The sequence below is a fragment of the Theropithecus gelada genome, chromosome 12, assembly GCF_003255815.1.
Source record: "Theropithecus gelada isolate Dixy chromosome 12, Tgel_1.0, whole genome shotgun sequence".
Taxonomy (NCBI): domain Eukaryota; kingdom Metazoa; phylum Chordata; class Mammalia; order Primates; family Cercopithecidae; genus Theropithecus; species Theropithecus gelada.
Window position 1 is genome coordinate 12,524,182 of NC_037680.1, and position 22,413 is coordinate 12,546,594.

The 22,413-nt window shown below is 43.3% G+C and overlaps 1 protein-coding gene across 1 annotated transcript in view; it reads left to right on the forward strand.

Annotated features, from left to right (window-relative positions):
• The window catches only part of MGAT5 (alpha-1,6-mannosylglycoprotein 6-beta-N-acetylglucosaminyltransferase), a 327,486-nt gene that overhangs the window by 293,378 nt on the left and 11,695 nt on the right, over positions 1 to 22,413 (forward strand). Inside the window, exons 14-15 of the mRNA XM_025405318.1 lie at positions 7,192 to 7,308; positions 12,772 to 12,846. Coding sequence (XP_025261103.1) covers positions 7,192 to 7,308; positions 12,772 to 12,846 — 192 coding nt within the window. The remainder of the gene's footprint in view (positions 1 to 7,191; positions 7,309 to 12,771; positions 12,847 to 22,413) is intronic.

Below are 22,413 nucleotides of genomic sequence, written 5' to 3' on the forward strand. Positions count from 1 at the left end.
TTCCTTGCATAGTCTGGGAATTAACCGCTTATTAAATATGTGGTTTGCAGGTATTCCATAGGTTGCCTTTTCACTCTATTGATTGTTACCTTTGCTGTGCAGAAGCTCTTTAGTTTGATACAATCTCAGTTGCCCGTTTTTGCTTTTCTTGCCTGTGTTTTTAGTATCATACCCAAACATCATTGCCCAGACTAGTGTCAAAAAGCTTTTGCACTGGTTTTTTTCCTAGTAATTGCGCTGTTTCAGGTCTTATATTGAAGTCTAAGCAATTTTGAATTCATTTTTATAGATAGTGTGAGATAAAGATTTAATTTCATTTTTACGCATATGGAAATCAAGTTTTCCAAATATTATTTATTGATGACGTTGTCCTTCTCCATTGTGTATTCTTGTCAGCCTCGTTGGGAATCAGTTCTTTTCTGGCTTCTCTATTGTGTTCCATTGGTCTATATGTCTGTTTTTATGCGAAAATCACCTATACATTTTAATTTAGGTCTAGGAAATCTCTAAGGTTCTACTTCTGCCCAAATTGTAGATATTATTTGTAATTTTCCATGTTTGTTTAATATTTTGAGATAAAGTATATACAACATAAAGATTACCATTTATGGTTAAAGTTTTTTAACCATTTTTAAGTGTACAATTCACTGGCATTAAGTATATCTGCAATATTGTGCAACCATCACCGCTATTCATTTCCAGAACTTATTCATCATTCTAAACAGAAATTCTGTAGCCATTAAACAATAACTCTCCATTCTCCCCACTCCTCAACCCCTGGTAAACCTCTCTTCTACTTTGTGTCTCTGTGAATTTGCCTATTCTAGGTACCTCATGTAAGTGGAACCATATAGTGTCTGTCCTTTTGTGTGTGGCTCACTAACTTGGCATGTTTTCAAGGTTTGTTCATGTTGTAGTATGTTTCAGAATCTCATTCCTTTTTATTTTTTTGGAGACAGGATCTTGCTCTGTCACTCAGGCTGGAGGAGTGCAGTGGTGTGATCATGGCTCACTGCAGTCTCAAACTCCTGGGCTCAAGCGATCCTTCTTCCTCAGCGTCCTGAGTAGCTGGGACTACAGGTGTGTGCCACGACACCTGGCTACTCTTTTTATATTTGGTAGAGATGGGATCTCACTGTATTAACTAGGCTGGTCTTGAACTCCTGGACTAAAGCGACCTTCCCAAGTAGCTTGGGATTACAGACACACCCCACCACACCCAGCTAATTTAAAAAAAATTTTTTTTTGCAGAGACAAAGGTCTTACTATGTTGCTCAGGCTGGTCTCCAACTCCTGACCTCAACCTCCCAAAGTGCTGGGATTATAGGCATGGGTCACCATGCCTGGCCTATGTCACTCCTTTTTATGAATATATATATACACACATTACTTTTTAAAGGCTGAATAGTCCATTGAAGATATATATATAAATCATTTTGCTTCTTCATCTGTTGATGGACATTTGGGTTTTTTCACCTTTCGCCCATTGTAAAGCTACTATGAACATTGGTATACAAGTATTTTGAGTCTTTGCTTTGAATACTTTGAGGAATGTACCTACAAGTAGACTTGCTAGAATTTACTTTTTACTTTGAAATAATTTTACTGGTACAGAAAATTTGCAAAAATAATACAGAGTTCATGTAGCTGCTTCTTATGGCAGCTTCTACAAAACTACAGTACAGTGGTCAAAACCAAGAAATTAACATTGGTACCATAGTATTATCTAAACTACAGACTTTATTTGGACTTCACCAGTTTTTCCAGCGAGATGCTTTTTCTGTTCCTGAATCTGATTCAAGACCCACATTGCATTTAATACTTATGTCTCCTTAGTCTCCTCTGATCTGTGCCAATTCAGTCTTTCACTATCACCCATGACCTTACCACTTTTAAGGAGCACAGGTCAGCTTTTTGTACACTGTTTCTCAATTTGGATTTAACCGATGTTTTCCCATCAGTCAAATTTGAAGTTAGGCATTTTTGGCAAGAATATCCCAGAAGTGATGTATCCTTCTCAGAACATCACGTTAGGGGGCATATGATGTCAATATGCTGTACTGATTGATCCCAGGTTTCTCCACTATGAAGTTACTCTTTTAAAAACTCTTTTCTCTGTAGTAGGGGTAATACTTTGGGGCTATGTTAGAATATCCTGTTTATCTTCAAACTTTTGTATCATATAGCAGTGGATTTGTATAGTATCACATACTATACAAATAAGTACAGTATTTATTGTATCATATAGGAGTGGATCATGTCTGCAACAGTTATTACTGCGGTATTCTGATGGTGATTTTCTGATTCCCTCATGATTTTTTAAATGCATGAAAAGCAAAGAAGCCCATCTCTTTTCTTACTGCAGTTTCTGTATACAAGCCTTTGGGAAATGAATCAAAAGTAGCTGAGATTAAGTTGGCAACTGACACATTTTTGTTAAAACTGACTCTAAAGGTTTTAATGACACTGTGGCCACTGGGTATTTTTTTCCCGGAAAAAAAAAAAAAAATTAGGACACTCTTAAACACAATCTGAACATTGCCCAGTGAATGATGTAATGTTACATGGATCAGATCAGCCAGTGTGAAGTTATCAAGAAAAGCATTTCATTGTTTTCTGTCAGTTGCCATCATTTTGTAATTTACTTTTTGCTGAGGTCATGTGAGGTTTTCATTCTTTATGTTGTAAGAAGAGAATAAGCACTGGGGCTGTCACACGGGCATTTGGTTCCTCCTGTCCCTTCATCCCTTCAGATGATTCCACCAGCCCTTAAATGTGACTCTATTAGAGAAACCGTGGGATCCTTTCAATAGTTGCTCAGCAAGTGACCTCACACAGATGACTCCATCAGTCCTAGGCTCCCCCAGGAGGGCAGGATGCAGAGGGAAGTTGACAGGTGTTTAATGCATCCCCGCAGGGTGGTACTAGTTGCTGCATTGGGAGAATTCATCCATGTACATTTCCTGTTTTCCAGGAGCTCCAAATCTGATATGAAATAGTTATAGGACAAAAGCATAATCAGTGGAAGTGCATGAAGAAATAGCTAAGTGAATTCAGGAGGGGAGTGAACTTGGAGTTGTGCTGGGTGGAGGATGTGCAGGGTTAGCTGCGAAGGGGATAGTGGAGGGGCTGTGCTTTAAAGGAAAAGGAGGAGAGTGGGTCTCAAGCCTGAGAAGCATGAATACTGACAAGCTGGGGATACCCCAAGAAGGTCAGTTTGCTTTATGCAAGAGGGCAGGTTCCATCTGATATCTAGCTCCCTCCAGCAACATCAGACAGCATTGAGAGGGACCAGTGAGCTTGATCTCATGGCCAGGTGGGTCACCCTGTCCTGCTCTGCCAGCTCACAAAAGCCCGTAAAATCCCCGTAACTAAAGAAGCTTTTAATGGGAAAAGAGCTGTCAACAGGTTCATTTCTAAGAATCAAAAATTCCTAGAAATTATCTTTTTTCCTTAGCAAATGGAAACATTGTAACCAGAGTATACATAATTACATAAAACTACCTTTTTGTGCCCATACAAATCTTTCGTATTAAGCAATATTTGATCCACCTAAATTGATCATATCAATTGCATACATGTCTCTTTGCCTTCATTTGTAGAGAAGAAAAAGTCTGGATATCTAAATGTGGGTTTAGCTTGGTTTTTATTTTTGCACCAGACCATTTTTCAAACCATGATGTCTACACAGAGTGGGAAAAGTTCCACAATGCCTTAAGTAATGTGGCTGGTTCAGGTTACATTTTAATATAAATTGGATTTTTATCTTTACATTGGGAAACAGTAGGTTCTTGATCATTATTCTGACATTTTGTAAGCCATTAGAAATACTCTGGCTTCCGGGTTTTGTGTGTGTGTGTGTGTGTGTGTGTGTGTGTGTGTGTGTGTGTGTGTGTTTCCATAAAGAGAACTCATGTTCTCCTTGGAGATTTAATAGCCATTCTGGAGTAATGTCTTATATTTAATAAGATTTTCATTACTTTTATAAACTATACTCCAGTAAATTTACTGATTCATATACAATGAAGTATCTTAGCTCAGATGGTTCTCAATAAATTAACAAGAAGGAACGTAACATTCAGAGGGGAACTAATTAATCACAAAATGCCTCATTCATAAAGTTAAGTAACCTTCAGTAAATGTAAATGAATAAAAGGATAATAGCTCAGCATTTCGTATTTTCCAAGTGCTTGAAGCAACCTTGTAAATAAGCAGAGACCTTAAAAGGCAGGAGAGGAGGGAGATTGCTGACATGTAAATTACTAAATAGTGACATTAATGACAACTTTAACTTACCCTGATTCCGTCAGAAAAACTAATTAGTTCTCCAGGCCATAAAATGAAAATGATGTGACATTTTGCTCATCTTCAGAAAATACTGGCATAAATTCAGTCCTGAATTTAGGTTGGCAAGTTTTAAGAACTGGATTAAAAAGCTGGTGTTTACATTGGGCTTTCGTCTTAAGAACCCAAAGACATCCTTTAAAATTGTCACCTTCCTTTTTATCCAAAGCTAAGAAGTTGTTGAAGGACCTGGATTTGAAGTTGGCTCTTCTCCTTTCCAGCTGTGTGGTCTTGGGGGAAATGTAATCGCCTCTCAGTCTCAGAATCGTCATTGATACATAAATAAACCTGAGAAATAACATTTGTGCAGGCGATTAGCAGGACTCCTGGCCCAGCCTAGGGCTTCCTTGATAAGTGTTGAATCCAAAACATGTGCAGAGGAAAAAAAATGGAAGTTTCCTGAGCTCCATGGGCCTGCAGAGAGTCTGTGGCTTTCATCACTGACCATAGAGCTGAGCCGAGGAAGAGGGCACCTGTCAGGAGGGCTGGAAACTGAAGAGGCTGATGACAGGCTGCTGCTGGGTAGAGGCCCAGATAACCTGTAGCCAGCAGAGGCTCACTGCTGGGCCAGGGACTTGTCGGGCTTCCTGCCTTGAATAGTACATGCATGCTCTTGTGTGGTAGGACACAAAGAACAGTGGCTAAGGGAAAGGTGGAGGGGTGCCAGTTATTTCCTCCAGCCCTCTGAGTATCCTGGAGTCTGAGGAAAAGAGGAGGGCCAGCTTGACCTCCAAAGCAAAGGCGTCAGCATTGCCAGACCCAGTATTTCCTATTATAAATATAAGATGAAATTTGTAAATTATATAACCTTGCCTATGTGTGTAATTTCAAAAGAGAATAATTCTCTAACTCAAATGTAAAGGAGAAATAAAAGGAAAATAATTCCTAATAAAGCAATATATATTTCAGCATTATGGAGTCAAGAACTATACTGTCCCATACCCAAGAGCTATACCAGGCACTATGATGCCTTGTTCCTCCTCACAGTGAGTGTTTTCATTTAAAAGGAGTGAAACATTCCGCTGAATATGGTCAGCCTTTTTACTTACAATTGACATTGTGAAGGAGGAGCGAAGCCTGAGTGTGTTTACATATACCCACATATAAACAGAACTGCCAGTAATGTGATAGCTCCAAATATAGACTAATGTGGGTAGGTTTTACTGAAGACTCTGACATCCTCAGTGGCATTGACTTTGCTGCTTTGATCTTTCTGAAATGGTGACAGCTCTTTGGTGACGTTTCAGATAAAACACAGCAGAGACATTGCTTCATTTACACGATTATGTGATTATGTCTGTGGATAATTCACTGTATGTTTGAACTGTCAAAAAGTTAGATTCTGGCTGGGCATGGTGGTTCATGCCTATAATCCTAGCAGTTGGGGGTGCTGAGACAGGCGGATCACTTGAGGCCAGGAGTTCAAGACCAGCCTGGCCAACATGGTGAAACCCCATCTCTACTAAAAATACAAAAACTTAGCCGGGTGTGGTGGTTCACACCTGTAGTTCCAGCTACTCAGGAGGCTAAAGCAGGAGAATCGCTTGAACCCAGGAGGCAGAGGTTGCAGTGAGCCGAGATCGTACTACTGCATTCTAGCTGGGGTACAGAGCAAGACTCTGTTTCAAGAAAAATAAAAAGCTAGACTCTGTAAGCCCATGTGAAAGCCCTGCAGGGCATTTGAAAGTTTCATGGGCAGTGGACAGTTCTTCCTGTGCAGGATTGTCCTTGCATATTGTGAAGCAGCTTCTATCCCTAGTTCCCACCCACAGACTAAGGTAACACTCTCCAGTTATTATGGTAGCTGAAAATGCTCTCAGATGTGTCTAAAATGCTCCCTTTACAACATGACCTTAAAGGGATATGAAGATAGAGATGGAAACAAAATCAGGGGATAAATTTAGCTGTATTAAAGAATGGACTCAATTAAGCACAGTGGCTTGTGCCTGTAATCCCGGCAATTTGGGAGGCTGACACAGGAGAATTATTTGAGGCCAGGAGTTTGAGACCCACCTGGGCAACATACAGAGACCCTGTGTATACAAAAAAAATATATTGTTTTTAATTAGCCAGGCATGATGTGTGCATCCGTAGTCCTGACTAGTCAGAGTGCTGAGGCAAGATGATCTCTTGAGCCCAGGAGTTTGAGGCTTCAGTGAACTATGGGCAACAGAGCAAGACCCTTTGTAGGGGGAGGAAAAGAAGAAGAATGGACACTTCATGAATTAAATAATTGTCACGGTTCACACTTGGTTTCTTTGACCACACATTGTTTTTCAAATAAAACCTCCTTTAGGACAAAAACTGACATTCCTTGTTTTTCTGAATATTATGCTAATGATTATTCCTGAAACCATTCTAGAAATTCTATGTGTTTCTGATGGTATCATTTTTTTCTGTCACCTTTTCTATGCACCATGACTTAGCCTCCTGGGACTTTACAGCCTTGATTTTTCTTGTAATTGTCTATGCTGACCTGTCTGTCTTAGCCAGGATAATAGATACTGGTTTGATCTATTAATAGGTGATTTTCAGGGCTGGGTTCTGGGGTAGAAGAAATTGTTCATCATTTCTTGGTGTGATGTTGGGGGTTAAAGCCACCTGTAGCAGCTTCCTTGTCACCTGGTTGTGACATTATCTTATTTCCAAGTGGGATTCAAGATACAGAACCATCACTGTTTTATTGTTATCTGCTTATGGATGGTTTTGATCATCAAAGGGAAGGATACAATGTCTTGTTACCTACACAACTATAACTCAGTACCGTAAAAAGCGTAGCACGCCGTCTAGCACAGAAAGTTATTTTAAAAATCGCTTGTGAGACTGAGGTGTTTGCTTCTTTTCCAGCTGACATCCCAGCATCCTTACGCTGAAGTTTTCATCGGGCGGCCACATGTGTGGACTGTTGACCTCAACAATCAGGAGGAAGTAGAGGATGCAGTGAAAGCAATTTTAAATCAGAAGGTTGGTTTCTTTTATTCCACTTTCCCTCATTTCTAATGTGACCTGAAATGTGTATAAAGCATCATAGGTCCTTGGTTTTAATGAACAGATCTTTACCACATCAGCTTAACCCTAGAATTAGAAAATAACCAAGCTATAGGATTTGGCCTGGGGATTTCATGAATGTTCTGTGAATTGGAAACAGAGCTGGTATCCTGATGTGTGCCTGGATCCCAGGCACAGGAGCAGGATCTGGAGGCATACTTGGTTCAGTGATCTGATTATGTTGCTCTCACAAAGATCTGAAAAGATAGCCCTGCTTCCTCTACAAAAGAGAGAGAAGTGCAAGGAAATAGTGGGGAATGTTTTTATAGAACATCTGTTTTGTTTTTTTTTTTCTACCTAAACATGTAGTAGAATTTTGTAAAAGTAACTACATTTCTGGCCTCTTCTGATCAATTCGGCAGACATTTGTCAGGTGCCTGCCATACACAGAGTGCTTTCTGAGTCACCTGGGGTTGTGGAGGGGGCGGGGTGTTTACTTCCACGAACACAGAGGAGGGCTGGCTTCCCACCTATCAGAAGTTTACCATCCAGTAAAGAAGAGTTCAGTTATCCTTTCTCCCAATCTGAATCCGCCATGGACTCTCACAGCTGCACTCTGCTGCTATACTTTGATGGGAGCACTTTTTACACTTGGTTATGATGCTTTAAGAGAAGCCAGTGTAGGCATGTGGGAGGGCAAGCTGGACTTACAGTGTGGGTTCAGTTCTAGCTCTACCACTTACTAGCAGCTTCCTTTCATGTGTAACATAGGGCCAACATTACCATTTGATTGGTTACTTGTGAGGAGTAAATGAGATAATGTATATAAAGTGCTTAAGTTCAATGTCTACTATATAGTGTTTAGTCAGTATTAAGCATTATGATTTTTGTCAATAGTCTAAATTTCTACTACACCATTAGCAACATGAAGTCAGGATATACATCTGTCTCATTTCTGTATTACCAGTGCCCACACAGGGATTTACCCAATGGATAGATGGGAGAGAGGAATAGATGTCTGCAAGTAAGCATAATACAAGGCTGAATATGTTCAGTGCCAAAGCAACATGCAAACACTCCAGGAGTGGAAGTTGGGGAAGCCTTTCTGGAGAATGCAGCCTTTTAGTTAAGTCTTACAGGATGAGGAGTAATTTGCAAAGTAAAACTGAGAAGTGGACGCAGAAGGGCATGGGTTCAAAGCGCAGTGTGACTGAAAGGGAAAAGGCTGAAAAGGCATATGTCCTGGGAGGGATAGTCAGTGTGCCCATGTGGAGGCCATCTTACCCCTCTGGGAAACAGAACAGGATAATCAGTTTGTGGCCCACTGAACTGCTGATTTCAGTTAATTCAGAACATCTCCAGAGGAGGGAGGGCACTCTGATGCATTATCTGTGCTCTGCCTGCTTCAAGGTGGTCTGTTTGGTGTCAGCTTCCCATTGATGATACATACATTCCCAATCCCAGTCTCAGCAGTTTGGGTAGAAGTCCCCGACCTCAGGAGACCAAGCTGATGAAAGAAGCGCCAAATAGAGTGTGGTTCCTATAGGCTGCCTCAAAATATCTGCCACACACCTAAAGCTTCACCACCGGAGTCATTCCTATGGAAGGGCGAAGGTTCTTCTTTCTTGATTCTCCCAGTCCCTTAGCATATAAGCTTCCTGAGGCTGCCGTAACACAGTAGTGCAAGCAACTGAGTGGCTTAAAACAGCAGAAATTTATTCTCTCTGTTCTGGAAGCAAGAAGTCTGAAGTCAAAAATGTCAGCAGGGTCACGTCCCGCCCAGAAAGTCTCCAGCTGGATATCCTCCCTTGCCTCTTTCAACTTCTAGTAGGCCTAGGCATTTCTTATCTTGCAGCGTCAAAAGTTTGATCTCTGCCTCCATTATCCTATGGCTTCTCCCTGTGTGTGTCTCTGTCTTTTCCTTTTATACAAGATTAGGGCCCACCCTCATTCAGTGTGACCTCATCTAACTTGGTTACATCTGCAAAGACCCTATTTCCAAATAAGATCACATTCATGGGTGCTGGGGGTTAGAACAGCATATCTTTTAAAGGGGCACAATTCAATCCACAACACTTAGTTAATGCTTGTACTCTTGAGGAGAGTCATTTAAAAGCTGAGGTAGAAGCAGAAAAGAAAAACACACTAAGATACATTATAATCAAACTGCTGAAAAGCAAAGATAAGGAAGAAAACCTTGAAAGCAGCCAGAGAAAAATATATTACATTTAGAGGAATAATGGTATTAACACAGCCAACTTCTCATCAGAAATAATGGAGACCGTAAAAGGGTCCTCAGGAACCGGAATATGTGTGGGGCCTTTCAAAAGGCCATGGTAAACGTTCAGGTTTTTTTTTTTTTCTCTTTTTTGGGTTTGGTTTTTTTTTTTGTGGGTGTGGTTGGTTTTTTTGTTGTTTGTTTGTTTAAGTGTTCAGGATTTTTTTATAAGTGTGATGGGAAGTTTTGAACAGGGTGATGAGATGACCTAGTGTACATTGGAAATTGTGAAGAGAAATTAGATTCTGCTTACTCAAAATCCTATGGTTAGTAAGCGGAGGAGCCATGAGTCAAACCCTGGCCTCCTGGTACTTTCTAAGACCATTTCGTATTGAATGATGCCAAGCCACATCTGTCAGGTCAGACCATAGAGGGCTTCTCATGGAGGCTCATCTTTGAAAGCAGTTGCCTGTAGACGTTGTCCCTGACTTGGAAAGGTGAGTCGGTACTAGTGGAGACAGGAAATCACACAAGAAGGGAGGTCAAGAAGAGAAAATGGAGGGGAAGATAAGAGAATGTTTCCAAGGTCAGCAGAAACTTCACAGTGCAATCTGCAGGCATCCTTCCTGTGGCCCTCGCCATATGATTAACAGTCCTTTTTTGTTTTGTTTTTGTTTTTTTTTAACAAAGCAGGATGCCCAAGAATACTTCCTTGCTTCTCCACAGCTGGCCTAACTTGGGTTTCTCAATGACTGGATGTGATTTAGCATTCTCCTTCATTCTGTCCCCCAAAGAGGCCTTCACTTGTTCCTAAACAACTTTTATGCAGAAAACTGCCCACTCTTCCAGCCCCCAATTCACATAACAGGTCTCACTTCAGAGGCTTGCTAGGACTCTGAAGAGCTTTCCAATGCAGAAGCCCCTGCCTGCCCTCCCCCACAGGGTCCAGCAATATAGACCTACCTTCTGACTCACCGACTTCCTTCCGTCCGTCCATCCCTCCATCCCTCCATCCCTCCATCCCTCCATCCCTCCATCCCTCCATCCCTCCATCCCTCCATCTCTCTATCCCTCTATCCCTCCATCCCTCCATCTCTCCCTCCCTTTTGCTTTTCTTGTATAGGAAAATTGTTTGCTTCATATCCTTTAAAACAGTGAACGGCCCCAAAGCAATGAATGAGTCAACATCCCTTTGGTTAAAGTGGGCTGGGTTGGTAGGAGAACAGAGGAAGAGCCATTTTTCTGTGTTTTTGGCTTTGAACACTTTGAATTAACTTTCTTTCATTTTCTAATGGATTCCCTTTGGAAATGTTGTTGGAATGGCACTTGGGTACTCGGCATGCTTCCTAACATAACTAAATCTGTTCATCTCATGAAAGATGACCATAGATGTTTATTTCACTATACAAATCCTACTTTAACACTGATAAATGAACCCAGATATGCCATGTTCTTTGTTTTAGATCGTTCCTTCTATGAATCTTTGAGAGGAAACTTATCTCTAGGCCAGCAATAGAAAGCTTCTGGAGTCACCCTTGGGTTGACTAAACATCTTTTAAAAGAGAAGAAAAAAATTTGCATTTTGTGTGAAGGGCTGTGTCTGGGTTAGAGAAGGAACAATAAATTCAAAAGCTTGAGTTGATAAGGAACAAACTGAGAACTTGAAAGTCAATTCTTCTGAGTATTTTGAGATCTTCAGAGATGAGCTGTTTAGGAATAGAGTGACCTCTTTTTTCTTGTAGAATAGTCTGCATGATATTACAGTATTTACGGCTCAGCCTCTTTTAGCTCTATTCAGACAGCTGTAGGCCACTGTGGCCCACATTTGTGCATTCGTTCAGCATTTGAAGACAATTAAAATTTCTGAAAATCACTGTTGAAGATTTCGATGTAATGTGTGATTTGGCACACAAGAAAGGGGGAGACAATGCCCTGAGACCAACTCCTTGGCTGCCACTAAGGAATGTTATTTCTGTTCATTGTCCCATTTTCAGCAAGCTTCAACTATAGATGTTTTGCCTAGTTCTCCACCCTGTAGATTCCAGCAAAGACTTTAGAGGTAGCTAGTGAAGGTGCGCCCCCTGCCCCACCACCCCAGTCTACGCTATTGCTGAGAGGAGCTGTTGAGCTCCCTGAAGCAATAATAGACTATATTGCTGGTGATTTTCTCCCAAATGAAATTTCCATTTTAAGTTGGTAATACTCCTGAAAACACAGGCCTCATAGTGTTGGCAGACACTGTGCAGCAGAGATCAAACCCACATTTCTTCCCCTTCTCTAAGGTGTCACAATATTGATAAGACTGCCTCCTCTACCCTAATGAAGCATCCTCTAGAGTTTCCTACTCCCCTCAAATTAAATTGAGGCTCTTTAGTATAGAAATCTCAAGGCTTTTCTGAAAATTCAGTGAATTTTCCACCTCATCTCACCAGTTACCATAATACTGAGCTGCAGTTACCTGCTGTCCTTTCATGTTAGAGACCACACTACTTGTTCACCAAGGATGTCTTCAGCATCTTGGCCCTCCCCAGTTTGGGCTTACTAGACTCACAGCCTGCCTTGAAAGCCCAGCATGAGTAGAAGTCTGCTTTGACCCTCTAGCCTCCCAGGACCCCCTAGCTGAACTCCTTGTGACACTTTATCACTTTATTTTTGCACCCTGAGCTCTTTGGGTACAGGCTAACCTCACCTACAAATACAGACCAATGCTTTTGTCACTGTCATAGATCCTTCACCTGCTCATTATTGCCTTAGAGCAGTGACCATGCATTCATTCAACAGATGTTTGCTAATTTCCTACATGTGCCACACTATGCTCACCACTAGAATGTAAAGATGACCCAACAGCATGGACTCTGCCCTGTGGAACTTACCTGCTAGCAAGTGATAACTTCCATCTTTTGTTGAATGCCCACTAGGTGCTAGTCACTAAACTAAGCACCCTTTTTCTCCCAGATAATCTTTGCAGCTTAAAAGAGGTGAGTTTTTCATATCACCTTTTTACATATGAGGAACCTGAGACTTAGAGATGGCAAGTCGTTTGCTCAGAGTCCCACACCTAGTAAGGATCAGCGTGAGATCACGACTTGCAAGTCCACAGTCAACCCTCATGAGGCCGCCTCCTGGTGTTAGCACCCGTATATTGAGTGAGTCAGAGGACTGGGGAGGTGCTACATGTTCTCTATCCTTCTCCTTCATGGCATCATGTTCTGTTTCCACAGATTGAGCCATACATGCCATATGAATTTACATGCGAGGGGATGCTACAGAGAATCAATGCTTTCATTGAAAAACAGGTAAGGCTTATCAGAAGTCAGTCTGTCTTTGCTGTGTACTGCTTCCTGTGACCCCATAGGGCTCTCAAGAACACTTAAGAGCTCACTGTGTTTCTGTGGCTATTTTCCTGCTTTGGGAGACTCTAGGAGCTGGATAATAGTAGCACTGTCATGGTCACCCAAGAGAACCAGTATTCCCTTGGAGTAGGTATGTTCTTGATGACATGTAAGGTGAAATGGAAACTTACAAGAGAGATGGGATGATTACTGTGAAGATGCCCCTGACCCTCAGGGTCTGTGCCCTGAGTGGGTTCTGAGACCCATTAGGAAGACTTGGGACGGGAGGGGTCAGACAGCTTTCTGGTCCTGCCCCATCTTCATTTGTCACCTTAAGAAACGCAAGAATTGAAACCAGCTGTTTCTAAGCATTATTTTAATAAAACATGTTCAGCAATTCTAAATGTAAGGACTTTTTAGAGGAAAGCAGGACCCTTTGTCAAATGAAACCTTATAAGTATATAAAACAGATAAAAAGCAGTAAAAAGCAGGACAAAGCCAAGGAGGGTGCCAAGAGTCCCACCTTCCCCAACAAAGTTGGGAAACTGCAGCATGTGCTCCTTGAAGTAAAGACCAGGAGCCTGTTGCTGTCATTTTATAGCATTTTAATTCCTTGGACTTCAAAAGCAACACAGAGCTAGAAATAGACAGACTCAGAACCCCTGTGGGTAGGAGAATATGAACTCTTTGACTAGATTCCAGAAATAAGGTGCTCTTCTTAAAGGATAAAGCATTTTTTAAGGCAATCAAGGGATCTTTACACAATAGGGGATGAGGATGGTGCAAGCTGAAAATAGAAATGGTGTATTGAAAATCTAAGTAGGCCCAAGGTGGGCTTCAAAGGAAGAGTTGGTGGTTTGAGGAGACTGAAACTGTGGCGAGCCGCCAGCAGCCCTGGGTGCTGCCGTTGGAGCTGGGAGCCTTGGTCATATCCTTTGGGGCGGTGTGTCTGATATGCTGAGCTTTTGTTAGCAGCAAGAGGGCATGCTCTGCAGCCTGGCCATGTGGGTTTTACTCCTGGCACCATGTGTTTCTATTTATATGACTTGGGCATGTTACTTGGCCTCTCTATGCCTTACTTTCCTTGTCTGTAAAATAAGGATAATGCTAATAGGACCTACTTCATAGGGCTGATGTGAGGATCGAATGAGCTAATACGTACAAAGTGCTTAGAACAGAGCCTGGCACATACATAGTGCTCAATAAATGCAAACTGGTACTGTTGATTATTTAATACATTATGCTATATTGTATTGTAATACACTACTTTTTAATATAATTATCTGGTTTCACGAGAAACCATTTGAATCTTTATCTCATTCAGCCTTTATATGACACCAGAATGATAGTATCATCACAACTCTAGCAACCACATCCATACAGATTTTGTGCCAGCGTGTGCCTGACACATCATAATATATCATTTAATTCTCACAGTAATTCCAGGAGGTGGTAGTAGTAACCCCATTATCTGGGTGGTGGAAACCAAGACTCACAGTTACAGGCTCACAGATTGTGGAATCAAGAATTGATACTGGTTTGATATGAGGCCAAGTCTGCACCAACAGTGCTTACCAGGACCTCAGGAGACAGAAGGTGTCCAGAGCTTTGCTTCCCATCTTCTTACGTCATCAAGGGCTGCTCACCCTTCTTGCAGCTGCAGGGAAGAGTTGCAGGGCCTCCTTCAATTGTAGGTCTTAAGACATCACAGCTCTTGCCACCATCTCGGCGGCTCTCTTGAGATCATACTAGGATCCCTGCAGCTTCTGCTGAAACCCTCTTTGCCTGTCTCCACTTCCTCTTAGGGAAAATAGTTACCCAACCGCCAGGCATAAATGACTCTTGATCAGGTTTATTTGAAGGCTTTTATTTCTCCCCTGAGGCTCAGGAATCCCAGCTGGTCTTTAAAAGTTATCAGGTCCTCTGCAAGTCTTGCTGGGTTTCCTTTCAAACAGGAAGGTCCTGTTCCCCAAATAGACCTTGCTAAATGCTCCATAATGCAGAGGCTCCACCTAGCTTCACCTCTGTATCCCTAGTAACCTGCTGGACACATGGTCGGTGCACAGTAACTTCCAGGTGACAGAAACAACGAAGGAAGGAGGAAGGGAGGGAGGGTGTGCTTTTTATTCCTGTGTGTCAGGAACCAGGAAGCTCATCCTGGACTTTATGATTTGTGTAATATATGTTACCAAAATTGTTTGCTGGAAAGCATGCTAATAAAACTGCACACCCCCCACCCCCACCATATAGGCCTTTCTGCAGAGATCTGCAGTTCACAGAAATCCAGAGGTTTCTTTTTTGCCTGCTGTTGTTGATTCATTCCTCTACTCTGAATATTTGTCAGCTGGAGCATGCCATGGGCTGTGCAGTCAGTTGGGGAGGAGAATATCTCCAAGTCCCCATCCCTGCCCTCAAGTAGCTGCAAGTTTCATGGAGAAGGCAGCCAAGTCCACAGGCAGTAAATGCCACTGCTGTAGGTTCACCCTGGTAATAGTGAAGTAACAGGATGCTTTGGGATCATATGGCCCAGCCTGCAGAGGGAAGATGGGGGAGACATGGTAGAGTGTATCCGAAGGCATCTTGCAGGAGGTGAGTCCTGAAGGCAAACTGGTAGCACAGATGGAAGGCTGGACAAGTCCAGATATAAAGGCCTGGAGATGTGGGGAAAATGTCATGGGGAATGATAGGCACTTGACTGAAGAGAGGGATGAGGTAAGAGACCAGGCTGGAGGAGGAGATTGCAGAATGTGAAAAGATGCTGAGGCTCGGCTGAAGAATTCCAGTTTGATTCTGGGATAATAGGAAGCTAAAGAAAGGCTTTGTTGCAGACTAAGGGGCAGTGGAACTATCAGATTGGTGCTTAGAAAAGTCATTCCAGGAATCTTGTTTTAGGGGCATTTTTTATTAAACATTCTCCAAATGCTCCTAAATGAGCAATAAAGGGGGCCTATTTTGAGTTTATCTCAGAGATTCTGTTAAACCCAGAATGTTCCCCTGATGCCAGAAGGAAGATAGGAAGCCAAGATCCCATTGGTTCACAGATTGAGTCTTCTCCCTCTTTTAGCTCCAGACCCCAGTGTTTTATAGGTTGGAGTATTCATTATTTTTTGCAACTAGACGAGTATCTTCAAAGGGCAGCGAGGATGGAGAGGAAGTTTTCCTGGTATGAACAAGAAAGCCTGCAGCTCCTAGGAGGCCCTTCCCATCCCTTGGATGGTAGGAGCCCTGCAGCCCTAATTAGGCTGATATCTGCCTTCAGAGTTCTCCATGTGATCTGCAAGGAGAACACAGAAGCTTTTACTCCAGAAACCTTTCAGGGTTGTCCGTCACGCTCAGCCAAGGCAGTGGGAACCAGAGGGAGCCAACAGACAGCAATCGAGGGCACTCCGGGCTTCAGTGTGCAGTTGAGCAGTTGCCAGCAGGAAACCCACCTCATACCCAGCCCTCCCTGTGTGCAGGCACCCAATGAGAAAGACTCCTGGATCTAGGAAAACGACTTGCTCTTTTCTCTTAATGTCCCCGCTTCCTTTACTGTATTAAAAATGTTGATTCAGAGTGCATGCTCTTTTAAATCAGCTTTCTCAGAGAGATGCTGTCTCTAGCAGGGGGAAATTCTTTGTAATCTAAGATCAAGCACCATTGTTCCCTATCTTGAGTATGTCTGGGCTTGTTAAGGTTTTCGTTATGCATTTCTTGGGAAAGTCTTTTGTATTAGCCTCAGGTCAGAGAGTATAGCAGGACTTTTTTGAAGGAATGGCAATTTCAGATTAATTTATTAAAACCATACATATGCTCTTGAGTTCTATTTTCTGTTTCCTGTAAAGACACTGTAAATGTATAGGATGGTCACAGCCATGTTAATTTGTAAAGAGCTATGTGATTCATGGGAAAAGCATTCTGGAGAGATGGAGGGTAAAAAAAGAGTTAACTCCAAGAATGGCTGTGGAATCAGCTGAAGGTCCTAGGATGTGTATTCATCAGAGCCCAAAATAAGCCCACTATGGAGTGTTGTAGATGCAAGGATCGTAGTGTTGTAGATGCAAGTGTTGTAGATGTTGTTATGAATCTGGATAGTCCAAGGGTGGGAGAAATGGTAGAGGTGACAGATTGCAAGGAAAGAGGGAGAAATTGAAAAGGGAAGAAGGTTGGTACTAGCTTGAGGAATGTTTACTCTTGAGAAATAAATAGCTTTTGTTTACCCAGCCATTCCTGTACCCAGAGAGACTAGGCAGGTAATGATTAAGCACTGAACCCTAGCAGCTGACTGCCTGGGTTCACATCTTAGCTCTGCTTGCCACTGTGTTTCTGACCTTGGGCAAGTTACCTAACATCTCTGTGCTCTTTCCTCTTCTGAGAAATAGGGATAATGCAACCTACCCATCAGGCTGGTGGAAGAAAGGGTAGTTTGATAATGTTTAGCACTAAGAACAATGTCTGGCCCATGTGGGTGCTCTCAAAGCCTTCACTACGAGTTGCCGCAGGAGCCCAGAAACCGACTAAAGTGTGTTTTTCAAACTGGCTCACTGAGGTATAATGTACAGACCATAAAGTTCACCGCATATAAGGATGCAAGTCAATGATTTTTTTTTTTTTAGCAAATTGTTAGTGTTACACAACTACCACCACACTCTAGTTTAGCAGCATTTCCATCACCCCAAAAAACTCATTTGTCCCTGTTAGCAATCAATCCTTGCTCCCACCCCAGCCCTAGGAAACCACTGATCTGTTTCCTGCCTTTTTAGATGAGCCTTTTCTGGAGATTTCTGGTGTCTTTCACTTAGCATGATGTTTTGGGAGTTCACCCATGTTGTTAAATGTGTCAGAACTGATTTTATTGCTGAATAGTATTCCATGAATGGATAGATTAATACTACAATTTGTTTATCCATTCACCAGTTGATGGGCTTTGGGGTTATGTCTACATTTTGACTAATGCGGTAGGTGCTGTTGTGAACATTCACATGCAACCTGTTTTCATTTCTCCTGGGTAGACTCCTAGAAGTGTGTGAATAAGGTAGATTTCTGTTTCGGCTCTTCAAAGGTGAGCTTGTTGCTCAATGGGAATTGCATGTGTAGAGATAATTCATGGAGATTGCCGCCTGCTGCTCAGTTTTACAGGCACCATCACTGTTTCTTTTGTGGAAATAAAAATTCACGCTCACTTCTGGGAAACAACCTCTGGGGCCATGTGTGGACACAGTTCACTTTGTTTTAAGGGAAAACACACGCCAAGAATGGTCAGTTTCAGCCTGGCACCTGAGGTGTGCTAATCCAGTCAGTTACTCAATATTAATGGAACACTTCCTGTGCCAGGCCCTGGATTTCTCAGCTATAACACAGATAACCAATACGTGCCTTATCCCTCAAATAGCCGACCGAACGGGGCCCAGACCCCATTTTCATGGTCTTACCTGTCCTACCAACTTTTTTTTTTTTTTTTTTTTTTTGCCAATTTCTGGTTTTTCCTTTTCTAGATCCTGCCTGCAGACATTTATATGTGAACCTGTGTTCTTGGTTGCAGACAATGTAGGTTCCCACCAAAATCCACTTGCACTGAATCTCTCATGGGCTTGTTAGTAACTCTGTGAAAGAGATGGCTGCAGTGGGTGGGGTGGGGTGGGGGGTTTCTGGACCCCTTTCACACACCACTCAGCCCTCTCTGACTGGCCCTTCTGTTACCACTCCTCTGCTTTGCTCTGAACAAGTGACCCGTCCCCTGGCCCAGCAAACCAAGAGGGCACAAACAAGCAGCCCCTCTACCTAGCGCTTCTCTCAGGGAGCATTCTCTTCCCCTTCTCTGGCCCCTTCTGTATTTTTATGGTGTTTTCCCCGGGCTGCTAATTAGCCTTCTTTACGAAGGCAGTGCTCTTACCTCTTTTCATGGTTGGTTGTGTTCATTTGTCTCATAAATTGGTTGGTTATTAGACTTTTCGTTGGTTTATGGCTACTGCATGGAAATCTCAGGATAGTCAAGCACATTTAGAGAAATTTGGTGATTGGTTGAAATAATTGTTAGGGAAGAATGCAGATGTTCTGTGTTCTAAGCGGGCTTGTTAACCAGATTGGAAATTACTGTTTATATCTCATTCTGCCTGCATAGGAGCTCGTTGAGTTAGAATAGTTTCCTTTTCTACTGCTGCTGCTATCAAAGCCTCAAGATGCAAAAAACATTCAGTTTAGTTGAGCAGCTCCTGCAGTCTGTTCCCAGCACCAACTATCTGCAAAGCGCCATGTTAGAGGTAAGCTACTAACTTCTATGCAGCCTACAAAAGCCAGATGGCCTTCCCTATCTCCTGGAAGCCTTCTCTGACTGCTACCACCACTTTCCTCTTCCCTAGTGTTAATCTTTTCCTTTCTGCAAGTGGCCTGCGCACCTATTTGGGCATTTGTTTTGTACTGTTCTCTAATTTTTTAGCCTTGGCCTCTCTTACTAGACTGCGCACTGAACCTCTGAGTCCAGGGACTGTGTCTCCTTCATGTTTGTATTTCCAACACCCAGTGGGAGACTTTAATAGCCATTTGTAAAGTACTGAATGAGGAAACTTTCAAAGCCAGCTTACATGAGTGTTTCATGGGGGTTTGTTAAATAGAGGTGCCCTGTCTCAGGGTCTCAGTCCCGTATCTTTCTCCTGTGCTATTGCGGCAGCTTCCTGTCTCTCTGCTTCTGCTTTGCTCCTGCAGTCTGTTCCCAGCATGCAGATCCCATCACCCCTCTTCCCAGAAATCTCCAGTGTCTTCCCTCTTACTTCAAGGAAAAGCTCTGACTCCCAGGGCCCTCCTGAACCCCATCACTTCCGACCCATAATACACTCTGCCAAGGTACCTGGAAGCGCCTGCTCCCCCTGGAATGTACTCCCTCGTCAGATCCTCTGATCTAGATGTTCCTCTGCCTAGAAAGTTCCTCCCAGATGCTTGCGTGGCTCACTCCTTTACTTCCTCATGTCTTTTCCCAGCTGCCACCATTTCAGTGATGCCTTATCAGGACATCATCTCTGCCAACAGTCTCACTTCATTATTTTCTAGAGTACTTACCACCTTTTAATGTACTGCATATATTGACTTATCTGTTGTTTTTCTGTCTCCCTCACTGAATGCAAGCCCTATGAAGGCAGGGTTTTGTGGTTCCTCTGCTTCATCATCCCCTCCCCTGCACTCCAGGCACTAGATTGCACATAGTCATGGTGACAGCCAACATGCAGATGGTGTTTTTGTGTCAGGTGCTTTTCTGAGCACGTTACACATTATGATTAATAAACGGAGGAGTTAAGAGTCCACCAGGCAGTCTGAGCTCTGAGCCCTTATGCTTTTCTGCCTAGTAGCAAGTATTTGTTCAGTGAATGAAGGAATGAGTGCTTATGGTAAAGAGATAAGGCAAGTTGGCACTGTCTTATTAGCCTGTGCTTCAGTTGAATGAAACAGAGGATGCCTAGCCTTCTCTGAGCACCCAATGGGACTGGCACTAATGGGAGAGAAGAGGCTATGACGGGGGCTTCCATTTCAATTGTGCCCTAAAAGCAGTTGGACCAAAAGATGGCTCTTGTGGATGTAGGTGAATTATCGTATGTAATCAGCCAACTCAACTTTTACCTCCAGATCCTTGCAGCAAAGAATGGTCAACCTTGGAACATTAACATCACAAAGTTCTTTCTTATCAGTCACCTCATTTTTTTCTCACAGGAATTAGATAAGGAGTGAAGGACAGATGGCATCATCCTCATTTTATGTGCAAGAGCAGGCAGAGCTGAAGAGACATCTATGAAGTCCCACAGCTGGGAGCCAGAATCCTAACCCGGATCCCCAGTTTTCTCCTGCCACCTTCAGGCCTCCCTCTGTTCAATGTGATCACCTTTAGACTTTCCAGGTGGCACCAAGCTTTGAGAAGGTCCTGCTGCTATTTTTACTATTCCTGATTCTGTTGACCCCCAAAACAGACTGCTGAGAGGATGCTAGTCCATGCTCCTGGGGAGAACCAGAAAGGGTTCCTGGAGCTCCAGTGTTCATGTGCAGGATGGAACTGAGCATACCCGTTGAGGGGGACCTTGAGAGGGGAGGCTGCTGTAGTTTACAAAGCAATGAACAAATAGGGCATATCAGTCCTCCAGTGCAGCTTTAAGGGCATTTGCCATGGTTTGGGCCTTGCAGTGCCATCCTGCCCTGCTGGGACCAGGGTGCAAGATGTGCATTCATCTAGGGCTGCCCCAGATTCTGCAGATGTCTCCAATGCCATACCTTGGAAACTTTACGGGGCACAGGCAGCTCTTCCAAGAAGGGCTAACAGGAGGAAAAGGAGCATTTATGGAGCACGTGCCATTTGCTGCATTCTGCTCAGCTCCACTTCTTACTATCTGTTAGCCTCACTCTCTGCAGACTAGCAGGAGATGAGACCAGACCGGGTAACACGCCCAAAGCACCACTGTGGTGGGGTAAGGCTTCCAATCTGCTCCTTCTGACTTGAAGCACATTCCTTCACCATGTCACTTCCTCCTTGTCAAACAAAGGAAGACTCTTTGCCCTAGCTTCAGGGTTTTGTTTTGTTTTTTGACATGGAGTCTTGCTCTATTGCCCAGGCTGGAGTGCAGTGGTGCGACCTCTGCTCACTGAAACCTCTGCCTCCCGGGTTCAAGCAATTCCCCCGTCTTAGCCTTCTGAGTAGCTGGGATTACAGGCATGCACCACCATGCCTGGCCAATTTCTTTGTATTTTTAGTAGAGATGGAGTTTTACCATGTTGACCAGGCTGGTCTCAAACTCCTGAGCTCAGGTGATCCGCCCACCTCGGCCTCCCAAAGTCCTGGGATTACAGGCATGAGCCACTGCGCCTGGCCTCTAGCTTCAGTGTTAACCCTTGTGCTGCTTCCTGTACCCCATGAGGCTGAGCATGAATAAGGAGCCAAGTTTCTAAAGAGTCTCCAAACTCAACAGGTACAGAGATACTGCCCTCAGCTCTGTTTGTAGGTGTCATGTAAGTAGCGATTTTCCACAGTTTTCTTACAAGTCATGATTCATAAGCCTAAACAGGAGCTTTCAGCCTTCATGGATCTTCATTTCCCCAGCCTAATCAGGACTGGGTCAAGCCAAATCCAAGACGCAGAGAGAAACATTCCCACTTGGCTTCTTTCTGTTCAGTCGCATGACTTGGTGTATGTGGATTTAGAAGTCTCTCTATCATAAAATATAAAGGCCGCAGAAGTTATCCAACTGCTCCTAAAGAATTACAGGTTGTTGGCCGGGCGCGGTGGCTCAAGCCTGTAATCCCAGCACTTTGGGAGGCCGAGACGGGCGGATCACGAGGTCAGGAGATCGAGACCATCCTGGCGAACACGGTGAAACCCCGTCTCTACTAAAAAATACAAAAAACTAGCCGGGCGAGGCGGCGGGCGCCTGTAGTCCCAGCTACTCGGGAGGCTGAGGCAGGAGAATGGCGTAAACCCGGGGGGTGGAGATTGCAGTGAGCTGAGATCCGGCCACTGCACTCCAGCCCGGGCGACAGAGCCAGACTCCGTCTCAAAAAAAAAAAAAAAAAAAAAAAAAA